The sequence below is a fragment of the Megalobrama amblycephala genome, linkage group LG2 (genome assembly GCF_018812025.1).
Source record: "Megalobrama amblycephala isolate DHTTF-2021 linkage group LG2, ASM1881202v1, whole genome shotgun sequence".
NCBI classification, from domain to species: Eukaryota; Metazoa; Chordata; class Actinopteri; order Cypriniformes; family Xenocyprididae; genus Megalobrama; species Megalobrama amblycephala.
In genome coordinates, this window is record NC_063045.1 from 49,789,096 (window position 1) to 49,804,705 (window position 15,610).

General features: G+C 37.0%; 1 protein-coding gene across 2 annotated transcripts in view; it reads left to right on the forward strand.

Moving 5' to 3' along the window:
- Positions 1–15,610, forward strand: part of cblb (Cbl proto-oncogene B, E3 ubiquitin protein ligase) — a 75,247-nt gene that overhangs the window by 48,554 nt on the left and 11,083 nt on the right. For both annotated transcript variants that reach the window (XM_048180146.1, XM_048180150.1), the window contains exons 6-12: positions 829–950; positions 3,944–4,081; positions 6,752–6,839; positions 6,943–7,074; positions 10,086–10,277; positions 13,046–13,213; positions 13,293–13,655. In XM_048180146.1, the coding sequence (XP_048036103.1) occupies positions 829–950; positions 3,944–4,081; positions 6,752–6,839; positions 6,943–7,074; positions 10,086–10,277; positions 13,046–13,213; positions 13,293–13,655 (1,203 nt within the window). The remainder of the gene's footprint in view (positions 1–828; positions 951–3,943; positions 4,082–6,751; positions 6,840–6,942; positions 7,075–10,085; positions 10,278–13,045; positions 13,214–13,292; positions 13,656–15,610) is intronic.

Sequence of the window (15,610 nt, forward strand, 5' to 3'; positions counted from 1 at the left end):
ATATTTTACTTATTGCATTGTACAGTGACAATATAAAAGCTAATTATTTAATGTAAAAAAGCCTTTAAATAATAACACATTTTTCCTCACATAGTAACAGATCTATAGATGAAAACATATTTAGGCAGGGGATAATCATATTTGGGAGTCCTTAGCATTAAAAATCCCTGCATTAGATAATGCAATTCAAACCAAACAGCATCAGCAAACAAATTATTGGAAATCTTTATCAGAACTAACTTCACTTTTCTTTAGATGTTTAATGGAGAAAGTCACTTCCCCATTACCATTATGCACTAACAATAAAGAACCTTTTACTTCCTGAAAGTGTTCTGCTCCTTTTTTTTCCTCATTTTGAACAGCATATATTGTAGTTTATAATTTAACACACTTCTTTTTGTTAAATTTTTAGTTTGAAAATTGTGTTTGAGCTCTTTCTTTGAACTAAATAGCACATGGTTTGATTTTTTTTTTTTTGTTTTTTTTTTTTGTTTTTTTTAATTTTTTTTTTTTTTAAATAAATGCCTCTAAATTGGATTTAGATTGAAATCTGATTGTCTGATTAGATAGAATAGTCATACATTTTTAACTATGACTTGAGTGTTCAAATACTTTTTGAAGTTGATGTATGTCCAGCTACAAGGCACAGTAGTATACCTAGTTTAGTCTTCTTGATTTTACCATCTGGGAGGTCAGTGATGGTAAAAATGAAACATATGCTGATGCATTCCAGTTTGACTTCTGTTTTCGGGGCTATTTGAAGTATCACAGATTACGGACTTCCTAAACTCACTACCTCTCTCTTTAATTCTTTTCTCTTCCCTATAGCCATGGGGCTCAATCCTGAGGAACTGGAACTTCCTGGCGGTCACGCACCCAGGATACATGGCCTTCCTGACTTACGACGAAGTGAAGGCACGTCTGCAGAAGTACATCAACAAACCTGGCAGGTACAGACTAGTCTGCGTGCGTGTGTGTGTGTAACTGGATGGCTGTAATAGACATACCATCTGCTGTGTTGCGCAGGGCCAGCCAGCTGTTTCTCCAGTCTGGCAGACGACCCCGCTTGCATGGGAAAGTGGGCGAGGCGGAGATGTTAGCTTATTACAGGAGTCTCTTTGTCTGTGCTTATGCTCTTGCCAACTCTTGTTTGTCATTTAGCAGGCACTGGTTCTAGGATCTAGGATCAACATAACCTGGAAATGAACTCATGACCTTTGCATTGGTAACCCAGATTGTACCGTACCAGTACGCCAAGGGTGGCGGACAGTGCCACAGAGAGACAGCGGTAGTTAAATCCAGTCTGTTTGGATTAGCTGATTAGAGAAACAGCATTGCATCTGTGCTGAAACAACTCTGAGGTCCAGAGCCAGACGGCAGGCACGATTACACACTGGTTAGAGTCGTTTAACGCAACAGCAAGATAATAGCAAGGCCATAAAATAAGAAACTTTATGGGAAAGGACTCCTCCAGTTTGATTTTCACCAGGAAAGTGGGTCTTTTTAAATGGCTGATGTGGGTTGGAGAGATGCGGCTAAACAAACAGACGGAAGTCGAGGACGGTGGGTGGTCGAGCAGAACTGTATGCAAATACCAATCTACTGAAGAGGAGCAGCAGCTGTGTGTGTGCGGTTAGAGAAGGTCATGGCAGCACCCAAGGGGACTATATGTGTTTCACGCTGTTTGTCTACCCACAACAGTCACCTGGCAAAATCATGCTCTTGACACGCTAGATGTCATATTTATATCAGGGCAGTGTGACATGAGAAGCAGGGCCCGTTAGTGCGGAAACACATACTTGCTGCCTCAGTAGTCACAGTAGCTCAGAGCTTTTTATGATCAGTGTGTGTCTTTGCGTGTGAAAAGTCTGAGGGTATTTGTGAGTTAGCTTGATTCCCCTGACAATTTGGTCATCTGGTCATCCACATTGAGTCTGTACTCTGGGCCTACTAGGACGCGTGTCTGCCCGGTACCACAGTGCAGAATAACCAGCCGTAGGAAGTTAAATTACCCCAAGAAACAAATATTACTGGCTGGAAGTGCATTTTTGAAGAAAACCCTTGTCGCATGAAAGTAAATGAAGACTGAGGCCTGAAAAAAAGTGTTATGAAAGCATGATGAAAGAGGTCTTCTGAACTTAACTTTGTGTGATGAACATACAGAAATTGAAATCGTTACTCACTGAAAACCTTGAAATCTGTCCTGTAGGTCTTCTTGGGACGTTCATGAGGGAAATAGCAATGTCCAATTCATGAACAAATCATTCTTTTGAAAAGGTTCTTTTTAATGAATTGTTCACAAATCCAATTTATTATGATTTGTTCATGAATCAAACCGATTTAATTCATGAGTTCAGCTCACTAGAGTCGGTGATATGTTCACAGTGGTTAACAGCTCACTGGAGGGAAAGATTTTCAGTGAAAAATAACTTACATTTTGCTACACAAAGCTGTCGTATGAATTCAGTAGGCTTGTGATATAAGTCATATGGAGCACTTTTCTGATACTTAAATGGTAATTGTACTCATTTTTTCTACCCTCAAAGCTTCAGTCCCCATTCATTCTAATAGCAAGGAAAGTTTTGTCAAAACTGAATTGACTAAAAGCAAGTCTCTTAGACTATGATCTATCCTGGGACAGATGGGTTTTGCTCAACTGTGCTCAGATTTCAGAGTAAAAACTGACATAAAATCAGTCAAATTCAATTACAAAAAAACAAAAAAACTTTGAAGCCATTTTCTTCAGTTTCAGTATTGATATAGTTACTGAGTTTGCTTATCCTCTAAATAAAAAGTGTCAAAAGGCAAATAATAGTGATCCTAATAGTAAATTATGATTAAGGAAAGGCACTTTCAGTAAAAATGGCAGTAGCAAGTCTCATATTAAACAAAAGCGAGACAGAGTGAGTGACAGAGAGGGAGAGTTGAGTTGGAAGTATAGGGAGTGTTAACAAGAGTGTAGAGATTATACAATGTTTCCCCCATGTGTGAAAAGAGCCATGTCCAGTGTGAAAGCAGCACAGTGGAGCATTATGGGATTAATCACATTTAACACAGAGAGCTCCATTCATCCCTAGCAGCTGCATTAGAAATAACTCTAATGTAAGTCTTGCAACAATCCCTTACATCAGGCCTTGACCTTTTCACGTGATGAGTCAGTGTGTGTGGTCTTATGTCTCAAAATAGTGGCTCAAACATGACAAAACATGACTTTTTGCTTGCATTTACCAAATCAAATGTTCTTATTTTGGCTTTTCTAATCTTCATCTAATCCATTTTATTCAAAAGGATGTTAAGGTTGTGACCTCACATTAAAGTTTGAACATTTACCATTGCAAATCGAGTGCTGTGCACCCGCATTCAAGTATAAACTTTTCCACCTCCTGCTGAGAAATGTCAACCTGTTCTCCATCCATTTCTCGATCAGCCAAAGTTTTTCTTTTTTCCAGCCTCGGTGCCAGCCTGTGACACCCTGACGCTGTGGGATATTGAATGGAAAGGTTCAGTCTGGTACCAGCTAGTCTCTTAATCCTGGCTGAATTTGTTGTTCAGCAGTTGCGTAACCAAAAGACCTATTTGAATAACTCCAAAAATGTGCTTTTTGTTTCCTCTTACATTTCTCAGTAAAGGGGCATGCAGAAGTAAACGTTATCCATATGGTTCTGTTTTTCTCTTCAGTGTTTGTCAAAGCCTTCAATTATTTCAGAATTGCTGTTATGATATCAAAACTGTTATGAATTGGTATTGTTTTCAGTTTCTACCCAAATAAATATTTTCTTTAACGTAATTAACCCAAGCAGAGGAAAGGCTCAAGACCATGCCGACATGCCGCATTTTCCACTGCGACAGAAGCATGCTAAAAACATTTGTGCTTTGCTGTTTTTAGTAATGTTATGTGTCAGCTGGTTTGGTATGTTTTATCTCTTTCTCGCACTGTCCCCAGCTACATCTTCAGGCTGAGTTGTACGCGGTTAGGCCAGTGGGCCATCGGCTACGTCACCAGTGACGGTAACATCCTGCAGACCATCCCACATAACAAACCGCTGTTCCAGGCGCTCATCGATGGATGCAGAGAAGGCTTGTGAGTACCTCAGTCAGCTTAAACTATTACACAAACGTCAGAGTCTTTGATCTTTCTTTGATTTAATGTCGTCTAGTCAGTGGGACTGAAGACGGGTGGGTTATATATGTCAATATATGAATAAGGCTGAGCTCATAAATATTAATTTGCTCTTACCAAATTTGCTGATGCTCCACACTGATTTGGCATTCTAGTTTTATGTTTGATCAGATATTTTTGTTACCTTTTATGTCCAACTTTATCTGCATACAAACCATACACTAGCATAAAGCAATATATTTTGTTACAACAGGTACCCAGCTCTTTATATAAAGTTGAATAAATACTACAGTATATGTGTATATGTATGTGTGTATATAATATAATATAATATAATATAATATAATATAATATAATATAATATAATATAATATAATATAATATAATATAATATAATATAATATAATATAATATAATATAATATATATTTACACTACCGCTCAAAAGTTTAGGATCGGTAAGATTTTTAATGTTTTTAAAAGAAGTTTTGTCTGCTCACCAAGGTTTAATTTATTTAATTAAAAATACAGTAAAAACAGTAATATTGTGAAAAATTATTACAATTTAAAATAATTGTTTTCTATTTGAATATATTTTACAAAGTAATTTATTCTCATGTTGGCAAAGCTGAATTTTCAGCATCATTACTCCAGTCTTCAGTGTCACATGATCCTTCAGAAATCATTCTAATATGATGATCAGTTCCTCAAGAAATATTTGTTATTATTATCAATGTTGAAAACAGTTGTGTACTTTTTTTTCAGGATTCCTTGATGAATAGAAAGTTCAAAAGAACAGCATTTATCTAAAATACAAAGCTTTTGTAACATTTTACACTACTGTTCAAAAGTTTGGGGTCAGTAAGAATTTTTATTTTTATTTTTTTGAAAATAAATTAAAACTTTTATTCAGCAAGGATGCATTAAATCAATCAAAAGTGGCAGTAAAGACATTTATAATGTTACAAAAGATTAGATTTCAAATAAACACTGTTCTTTTGAACTTTCTATTCATCAAAGAATCCTGAAAAAATATTGTACACAAATATTTTGTACAATTGTAAACAATAAATGTTTCTTGAGCAGCAAATTGACATATTAGAATGATTTCTGAAGGATCATGTGACACTGAAGACTGGATTAATGATGCTGAAAATTCAGCTTTGCCAACACAAGAATAAATTACATTTTAAAATATTTTCAAATAGAAAACAGTCATTTTAAATTGTAATAATATTTCACAATATTACTGTTTTTACTGTATTTTTAATTAAGTAAATGCAGCCTTGGTGAGCAGACAAAACTTCTTTTAAAAACATTAAAAATCTTACAGATCCCAAACTTTTGAGCGGTAGTGTATATAATAATATAATATAATATAATATAATATAATATAATATATATATAATATAATATAATATAATATAATATAATATAATATAATATAATATAATATAATATAATATAATATAATATAATATAATATAATAATATACACACACACACAACTTTTTTAATTAAATTAAATGAGATGATATAAAATGAAAGAACTAAAAAAAATTAAATTGAAGATTATTTAAACCAAATATTAAATTAAGTTAAATTAAAATAGTGGAGCATTAATTGGCTATTTCATATTTCATCTATATAAGTACAAGTAATTATTGCCTGCATCTGAGCCAGCAGTGGTACATATTTTAATATTAACTGACTAAGCTTGATTGAATGGGCCAAAGATGGGGTTCTGGCGCCCCTGTGTCCAGGTCTGCTCATTTTGTCCCATTTTCCTGGAATCAACTACCGTAGTTCTTCTGTGAAGCATCCTCAGCTCAATATGTTCTGGAAAACTGGCAGTATATCTTGTAAACACACACGCACACATACACACACACACTCCTCTTTCTCTTCATTGGCAGGTGTCTTACTGGCATGTCTGTTTGAGGTGTCATTTACAAGTTTTAGCTGCATGTAGCTGTCACTGTTGCTGTGTCAGCTGTCTCTAAACCACATCACACTGGCTTGTGGCTCTGTCTGCCCGGACTAGTGCCACATGCCAATCTCACACCATCTGAGCTGTACCATGCTCACCCATTAATTTCAGATAATGAATCTGATATGCATGCATAACGCTAGTGTCTGGTATAGGAACTTCACATATAAAGAACACATTGATTATGTTAATAGACACGTGTCTATCACCAGGCACACACAAGAAACTGATTTCTAAAGAATTTGAACTCCCATCATTAAATTTATATGCATTTTGTAGTGTTTTTAGATCATTTGATTATGCTTTCAGCCATCAATAACTGCTATCAGTTTCATTTAACACATTTTATCATGTCGAAATCTATTCTGCTGCATTCTTTCCTCACAATCAGCTTAGAAAATGCAGAAAAAAGTCTGCAGATTTTGTCTGTACCTCTCTCTCTCTCTCTCATCTGATTGCCCTAGCCGAGAGGTTTGATCCCTGCTGTAAGTGCAGTGGTATAGACATCGGCCGTGATTGGCTGGACTGTGGAGGTGGCCCAGTTTCACAGCACTGCTAATAGAGATGCCACAGAGCCAGTTGCACATGAGGACAAGTCTCTTAACCTCATACTCTTTCTGCTGTCTTTCTCTCCATCTGTAGTTATCTGTTTCCAGATGGGCGCAGTTATAACCCAGATCTCACAGGCCTGTGTGAACCCACCCCACACGACCACATTAAGGTCACACAGGTTAGTAACTGATGCACGTTTGAGTTGGCTATATATGATTTTTTTCATCTTCGTCATCTATTTTTTTTTTTACCTCTCCTTTTTTTTTTTTTGGTCTATTCAGGAACAGTATGAGTTGTACTGTGAAATGGGCTCTACGTTTCAGCTGTGTAAGATCTGCGCCGAAAACGATAAAGATGTAAAGATTGAGCCATGTGGTCACCTTATGTGCACTTCCTGTTTGACGTCATGGCAGGTATGTATGGACGTGTTTTTATACTTCACTGCTGTATTTAATTTGTCTACTAACAATGGCTGGACATATGCATGGACATGTATATACGTACATCACAGGAGATTTCTGTCAGTTTTTTTCTGAACATGATTGGAATAAGAACATTTGTCTCAGTAAGGCTAATTTCATAACTAGCTTTTTTTATGTAATGTAAATAAACAATAAATACAATTTTCGCACATGTATAGTTTTACAAAATTACAGGTTGATTTAGAAATGATGCACAAACAAATTCTACTAAAATTGATAATTACCTTGATTTTGCTATTGCTTTGTATGCTAACTTTATTGGAGCGGAGTTGTTTGGGGCAGAAATGGGGTGGAAATGATGGCACAACTGTGTGACAGTCATAATCTTTAAAAAAAATAATTTACACAGAATAAATATTTAAAAGTTTTTTTTATTTCAAATTATTTCATTTGTAATAATTTATTATTTATTATCATAATTATTTTTTTTATACTTTATTTACAAGTTTACACAACCCTTGTGTAACAAATAGGAGGAAAGTTATATTTTATTTTATTTTATTTTATTTTTATATTATATTATATAAAGCCCCTGAAGTGGAAGAAATATCCATATACAATGTATATCTGAACCACTACACCACTGCAGCTTTTCACACAGCTGTGCTCATGCATGACTTAAACGTGACTTATTTGCATGCGCTATGGGGAAACTCTTTGCATCACATGTAAATGCTTCAGTGACGGCCAGTGCTCAGCTAATGGATCTAGTTAAAAGTACTTTAATGGCATGCTATGACCTGAATACTGAGCGTCATCAGGGCTCAATGGAGAACGAACAGCAGGTAATCTGTCTCTCCTTCACCCTTGCATTTGTCCTGATCACAAATGCAAGCGGCACGACAGCGGACAGGTGAAGGAAAGGCAGATAGGGCGGAAAATGTGTCCTATCTGGTTGCATTTATCTTCTGGGTGTGTGTTTCTGTGTATTAATGTGTGTCAGTGTATGATTGTGATTGAGGATGTTTACATGGGTGATGTTAGAGTGATGTTACACATGTGAGGTGAAGTGTGTATGTGTTTACATTTTAAGTACTGGCCGAATTGCCAGAAATGTTCAGATCTAGGGTGTTGTCCGAGCATCAGAGCTTCTCTTAGGATAAACAGATACTTCGGGGCCATGGTAGGGCCAGATAAACTTGGACGCTTCAGCCAGATGCATGCTGTGTGTGTATCTTTGTTTGTTTTTTCTTTTTATAATGGAAACTTCACTCACTAAAGTTGATCTGAGAATATTTCCGATTTGAGTCTTGGTGCTCATGTGGGCCAAGCAGGTTCGAGTCTGACCAGCAACATGCCCTTGATCCCATCCCCTCTTTCTCTCCCCAATAATATATTATTCTTCATTATATCTCTAGAAAATTAAGGGAAAAGCAGTTTTTTTTTTTCCTGTCGGGCACAGTAGATTTCTCTCTGCTACCATCAGGATTTCTGAGAGGCTGGAGCTCAAATTTGTGCTCATTGACCATGAACCAGTGTTCTTTACTGCATGAACATTGAAGTGAAGCGCTCAAGTTAATTGAATTCAAAAGTGCACTTCATCGTAACAATACAGTGGCCCCCAAAACTGATTTGTATGAATGCCAGTGCCTTGAATAACAAAATGTCAAAAAAAAGTGCCATTTATTTTAACAGAAAGATAGCACAAGCTCACATTTTTCAAGCAAAACATTTCAGAAAAATGAAAAAAAAAAAAAAATATATATATATATATATATATTGGAAAAATAGTTTGATTTTACATTTATAAAATAGTAGACATACTGCTCAAATTTAAGATTAAAAGTATTCATAAACTTTCTGGTTGGGAAATGTGAGTGTAGCAAGTGTTTACTTGTTTGTTCCATATTTTAGTGTGAGAATAGGTGAAGAAGGATGTCATCTTTCCTTCAGGTTAAAATTGTTGTCACTGAACACACATTGTCACAACATATCTAAAATGACATCTAGAACGCCTCAGCTGTGGTCCATCACAAGTCCATTCTTGGATAACAAGAGACATAATACTAGTGCTTATGTGGCTTTTTGAATCTCCTCTGGTGCTGTTCACCCTCTTATTATTATAAAACAGCCAGGGTGGCTTCCCTTTTAACCTGTCACCTGCCTATAAAAGGAACCTGACCGTTAAATAAACAATTGAACCGGTTGAGAGCCTAGAGAAGTATCATCTCACCTCCTAGCTGGAAGGAACATTAATATTCATTGCTATTTTTCTGGTAAGTTTACGAAAACACAGCAGTGAAGTCTTGATGGTGGCTATCCTTTAGAAATCTCACTCTTTTCTCGTTTTAATGGCCTTGTTTTATGCCAAGTCAGTTCGGGTGTGTTTCTCTCTTTCCGTTTAAGGGTTCTAATTAGGATTAGGTTTCAAACGATGCTTTGATGTCTTTCCATGACCCTTCAACCAGATGGCAGCCATGATCATCTTTTGTTCTTGTAAATATCGACACACTTTGATTCTCAGAGTTTAATAGAGGAAATGAAAGATGATTGTTGTTCATTTTGCCATGTGTAAGCCGTCTCCAGGCCGTATGGAGCCGTGCGACATGGAGGAGTGGCCTGCGTGTGTGTCTGTCTTGCTTTGCTGTTTCCTAAATCGAAAAAGAGAAATTCGGTACCCGGCCTGAGGGGGTAGCATGTGCGTTCCAGCTGTTTGTAATCAAACATGGCTCTTCAGATCCTGCCAGTAAAGAGTTTCCTCATGGCCAAGGCATATTTCCACAACAGTCTGTCAGTGTTTACAGCACTATACAAACAAGCAGACTAGAACCGTTGAGGTTGATATCAGCGGAGGTACTACACCGTGTGCGTGTGCACATGTCTGTTTTAAGTAAGAGGCGGTTTTCTGGACAAGTGTTGGAGCCTTTGTGTGTGTATGTTTGAGAGTGCACGTTACTAGTGTTTGAAAGTTCACTCAGTGTTTCCTCGACTCTTTTCTGCAGGATTCCGACGGTCAGGGTTGCCCGTTCTGTCGCTGTGAGATCAAAGGGACTGAGCCCATCATTGTGGATCCATTTGACCCACGCAATGAAGGGGCCAAGTGCTTCTTCCTGGACCACTTCAGCTCCCCATTGCTGGACCTGGATGACGATGATGACAGAGAGGAATCGTTGGTCATTGACCACATCAAGAAGGTACAAAATCCATGAGATTCCCAACATATCAACATTGATCCTAATTACTTAGACTACTGTTTAAAAGTTTGGCATTTGTCACATGATCCTTCAGAAATCATTCTAATATGCTGATTTGGTGCTCAAAAAACATTTCATAATGTTGAAAACAGTTGTGTTGCTTAATATTTTTGTGGAAACCATGATAGATTTTTTTTTTTTTTCAGGGTTTTAAATATATTAATGAAAAATTTTTTTTTTATAACATTACCTGCTGTCACTTTTGATCAATTTAATGTGCTTTAGCTGAATAAAAGTAAAAAAATTTTAATAACCTCAAACTTTTGAACGGTAGTGTATATGTATTGAATATGAATTCTTATTAATTCTGTACGCTTAATATTTGTTCATGATCTTATTGTGAACAATTCATCAGGGCATCAAGATAATACAATTATTGACCACATAATATTTTACCTAAATTTATTAACTTGTTCACCTCTGACACAACTTTCTTTTTTGGATGAGTTCACCAAGCCCTTTTATTTTTCAATCCTTCCCATCCATTCTGCTATATAATGGCCACTTTTCATGACTCAGTCAATTCCTGATGGATAAAATCAAACTCAGACCTATTTTTTTTTTTTTTTTCACTCTGGAATACGTGTTGAATGCATTTCATGTTGATTTTAAGTCAAAACACTGTCTGTTATCACACTTTTACAAGTCTGTTAGAAGTTTGTTTCTGCCCAAACCTGCTCAGTAGATATTCATCATCAGTAGATATTCATTCAGCACTGTTGTCATCCCATACCAAATCTTTTTTTCTAGTGGTTTTAATCTTATCCTTCACTGGACTTCAAAGAGACCTATATCCTGCTTTTATATAGGTGCAAGAGCCTCCTGCTCTTCACCAGAATAAATGTCAGTCTCTTTTATTAGAAAAAGAAACCTGTCGGAACCTGCCTTACGAGGACACAGCCTCCGCAGCTCCACTGAGTAGATTCATTAAATGCTAGAGCTTGGAGAGCAATAGAGGGCACCTTCTGGCAGGAATGTTTTTAAATAGAAATGCAAGATATTAGTCTTTTTCTCTTCCCATAATGCCCTTGCAAGGGAACGTGTAGAGGATATTGGCTTCCTAGTGAGTGAGAACTTGTTTGTACAAAGCTTATTTTAGCAGCGCTTTCCCTCTGTATATTTTTTTGTGCAGTTTGAACAAAAGCTGTTCAGCTGCAGTTGCTCTGTTCATGGATATGCTAATGAGACTATTAGATGATTAGGAAGTTGAATACCCTAACCTGCCCGATGCAATTCATGGAGGTAATAGCCCATTAGGATACCTTTGTACGCAATCATGATGATGGGTAATAATGAGTTTGTCATTTTTCTTCTCTTTGTACTGCTGTCGTGTTTATTTCAAGCATTTTATCTCAATCAAGACCAAGACCTGTGCAACATCAAGTCTGTATTTATCTTGATTTTAGATTTTCTAAAAAAAGAAAAGAAAATGAGTACTGCTTGATTGTGTAAAACTCAATCGGATGGATGATTGCCAGGCTGTTGTATGTGGTCTACTGTATGCGGTCTCTTAGGTGATCTAAATGTTTTTCTTGGTGGTCGCAAGGCAAATTCTAGATAAGTGGTTTTCAAATGAGGCCAGGACCCAGGGTAGTTAAATCCTGTTGGGGATGGTTAGGGATCAACAAACTTCCAAGGGGACCTATTTTTAAAAAGACAAAACAAGCTTTAAAATAAGCCAAAGCAGATAAAATCAAGATCAAAATCAACCGGCATCATATTTCTTATTTTAATTTGTTCTCTCGGAAACTTAATTTTAAGAATGTGATTCTAGACCTGGAGAAGTCATGGAAATTAATATAATGAATATGAATTTCTCTAGCAATGTCAAATTCTAAAGTATTTTATCAGGTGGAAACTATTTTGCAAGTCAAAATATTAAAAATAAATAAATAAATAAATAAATAAAAATCCCCATAATTAAAAAAGTGTAAACCCTGAAGAATAATAAAACCTTTTGGAATTATGGAATTTATTTATTTTAATTATTTTCTTTAATTATTTAATATATATTTCTCTTGTACACCGTAAAAAAAAAAAAAAAAAAAAAAAATATATATATATATATATATATATATATATATATATATATATATATATATATATATATATATATATATATATATATATATTTTTTTTTTTTTTTTCATGATTTGTTATCACAACATTTTTTTTCTTTTGTCAAATCAACTTAGATAATTAATGTGGTTCAGAAAACATAATATTTTGAGTTTCTCTTGACTAAACCAGTCGTGTCATTGTATTAACTCAAATTTTTAATTTCAATGAACTCAAAATTTTAAGACAACCAGGTAACTTACTTTTTTAAGTTAAACCAACAATTCTTTTTTACAGTGTACTTTAGGTAAATAATCATTACATGTCATTGTCATTGTCAGTACAGCAGAAGTACCAGAAATATCTTTGGGGGCCTTTGAATATTATCTTTGACAATAATGTCTCAAAAATGTTGTGAAAAACGATCAAGGCAGTTTCTTAATAACTTTCCCAAGATATGACTGTGATCTGAACTTCAGTGTAATTCTATTGGATTTTTTTTTCTGTGATTTTAATCTTAAGGTTATGGATATGAAGAAACCCTGTATGAACAATAATAAAAAAGGTGCTTGTCTTTTCAAACCCTACTAAATATGTCATAAATCACCATTAGTGTTTTTCTCTTTCTTTTTTTTTTTTTTTTTGTGTAGTCCATGGAGATCCAGAACTCTCCGATAATGTCTCCGAACTCATCCCCTGTGTGTGAACGCCGGAAAACCGCTGCAGATCACATGGGCCCACACTTGAACATTCCACCCGTACCGCCCCGCCTTGATCTCATCCGCTCTCCCGCTCCCAGCCCCACCGGCTCTCCCAAGGTATCTTATTGATCATGATAATTATTTTGATTCTCAATTTAATTTTTTGTTTTCTAATATTTCTCTTTTCTCTTTGCAGTCATCTCCAGGCATGTCCAGAAAACAGGACAAGCCCCTCCCTGCCCCTCCACCCCCACAGAGAGACCCCCCTCCTCCTCCTCCGCCAGAACGCCCACCTCATATCCCTCAAGAAGGCCGGGCCGCCTGGCTCGTCACCCCTTCGTCTGGCCTTCCCAGGGACCCTAGAGCGCCCCTGGAGGCCTGGAGCCCTAAAGACAGCACTGCTCTGTCAGACTGCAGGACGTCTGCTGCCGACCGCTCACCCAAACTCGCCCATGCCGCCCCTGCGCACATCAACGGAAGACCCCTCAGCTGCTCCGGTGCGGACTTGGGGTTGAACCGGACCAGCCACAGACTGAATGCGCAGTCAGAGTGTAGCAAGGTTAGGAAAGCACACACATTCCTTCTGGATCATGCGGATCACGATCACATGAGCTCGTTTTGGAGAGCGACACTTTATATTAGGGCTGGAATGTCCTTCTTTGATAAGCAGAGTCAAGAACATGAGATAAGAGCAGAAAAATGACTGGACATTGTGTTTCGTAATCACCTAGAACCCTCTGTACTCATTCACAAGCCCTTACATGCCTATTTTAAGCCATAAATATTCACTTTTTGCTCATGGCTGTTACTAAGCAACAGTGACGATATTCGCAGTAAAGCAGGGCTGTGAAATTTGGCTGTGTGTAGTGCTTGTCTTTGGCCCTGGCATTAAAAAAAAGGAGGTATTTAAAACGCATTCAGTGCCTTTCGTTATTACAGCACTTGCCCTCCCACCCCGACATGTGTTTTTGCATATATCTAGGTTAATGCACCAGAATGCAAAATACACACACATATTCATGGCTCGCTGGGAGTTTATAGGTTATGCATTAAATAAGCATGTTCTGCACAAGGGGATTGGAGAGAGTTAAATATTTGGTTGCAAAGCTGCAGCGGGTCTCTCATTAAAGCCCTTTTGGAAACTAAAATCTTCTCTGAGATGTTCTGGGTTGTTTGAAGTGCATGTGGATTTTTTTGATCTTTTTGTTCTATTAAGGTTTGCAACGTGCAATTATATGTAACCACCAATGGACTGTAAAATTCTCTCGCTCTCTCTCTCTGTCCCTGGTTGGCATGTCAGTGTATGGATTCATTTAGTGTCACAGTGTGGGCACAGAGAGTTTGGCCCCTGTTCTCCCGTCACAAGCCCACACAGCTCAGTTCAGCCCACCGCCTGCAGGCCACAGCTAGTGTGCAGCATCACACACTGCTCTTGATCTCTGAAATAAATGGTTTCTAGAAATAAAAGCCTTCTAGAGCTCCATGATAGAGGTTTAGAAGATCCTTCTAGTTCATTCAATAGACACACAGTGCCTCATTCATTAAACTTTCGTAAATATATAAGTAAATTTGGAGTATTTTTCACCTAAAATGGACCTTCAGCTAAAACTATACTCTGGATTTACAAACTCTTTGTAATCATCTGATTTGATAGTTAATCGTGTGCATGTTAATGAATCATTTGTAAATAGGGCGTGCTTGCACACTCATCCATAATAAGCTTAATCCCCGCCCATGAGTTACAACTATGCAAATTACATGTCCAGGAATGCTGTGGAATCTTCTGGGCTCCATTCTCAAAATTGGCTCCAGGAAATTGCATAAAGAGATGCAGTACATGCTAAAGAGACTAACTGGCCATATGTTTAACAATAAATATTCAGTTAACGTGTGTCCACCAAAGCATTATTAGCCAGCTAAAAAAAAATGCCAGGCGCTGTTCTGAAAACGGCCAGCTGATGGTGTTTGAGAGCGTTTTGGAGGCGCGGCAGGTTTTTTTTTTTTTTGGTTCGGTTGCTATGATACAGAATATGCCATCTCATTTTGAAGAGTATTACTGAATATAAAAATGCAGTAACCAGCCTTATTAACTTATCCATTGTTGTTCAGTCGTTGTACAAGTATGATGGTTGGTTGGTGTAGTATTTGTCCCGCCCCTCCTCCACTGTGATTGGACGGCTGGGTAAAAAGTGACCGTGACGAGTGCTGCGTTTTACCCAAAGTCATCAGTTTGCCTAAAAGAACACAGAACTTTCTAATGTTTTACGCACCATTTACACGTGGTAGGGAGCAGGTGTAAATTTCTTTCGTACCAGCTAACATTCTGACAGTTTTCATGTATCTGAAAATTTACGTCAGAAAGGCTTTAGGAATGATTTACACACATTCGTTCTGCTCGTGTTTCATGAATGAGGCACAATAACAAGGATGATCTGTGTGAAAATACTTTTAATGTTCTCTCTCTTTTTCTCTCTCTCTTACTCAGTCCTTTTTATCTATAATCCATCCATCCCT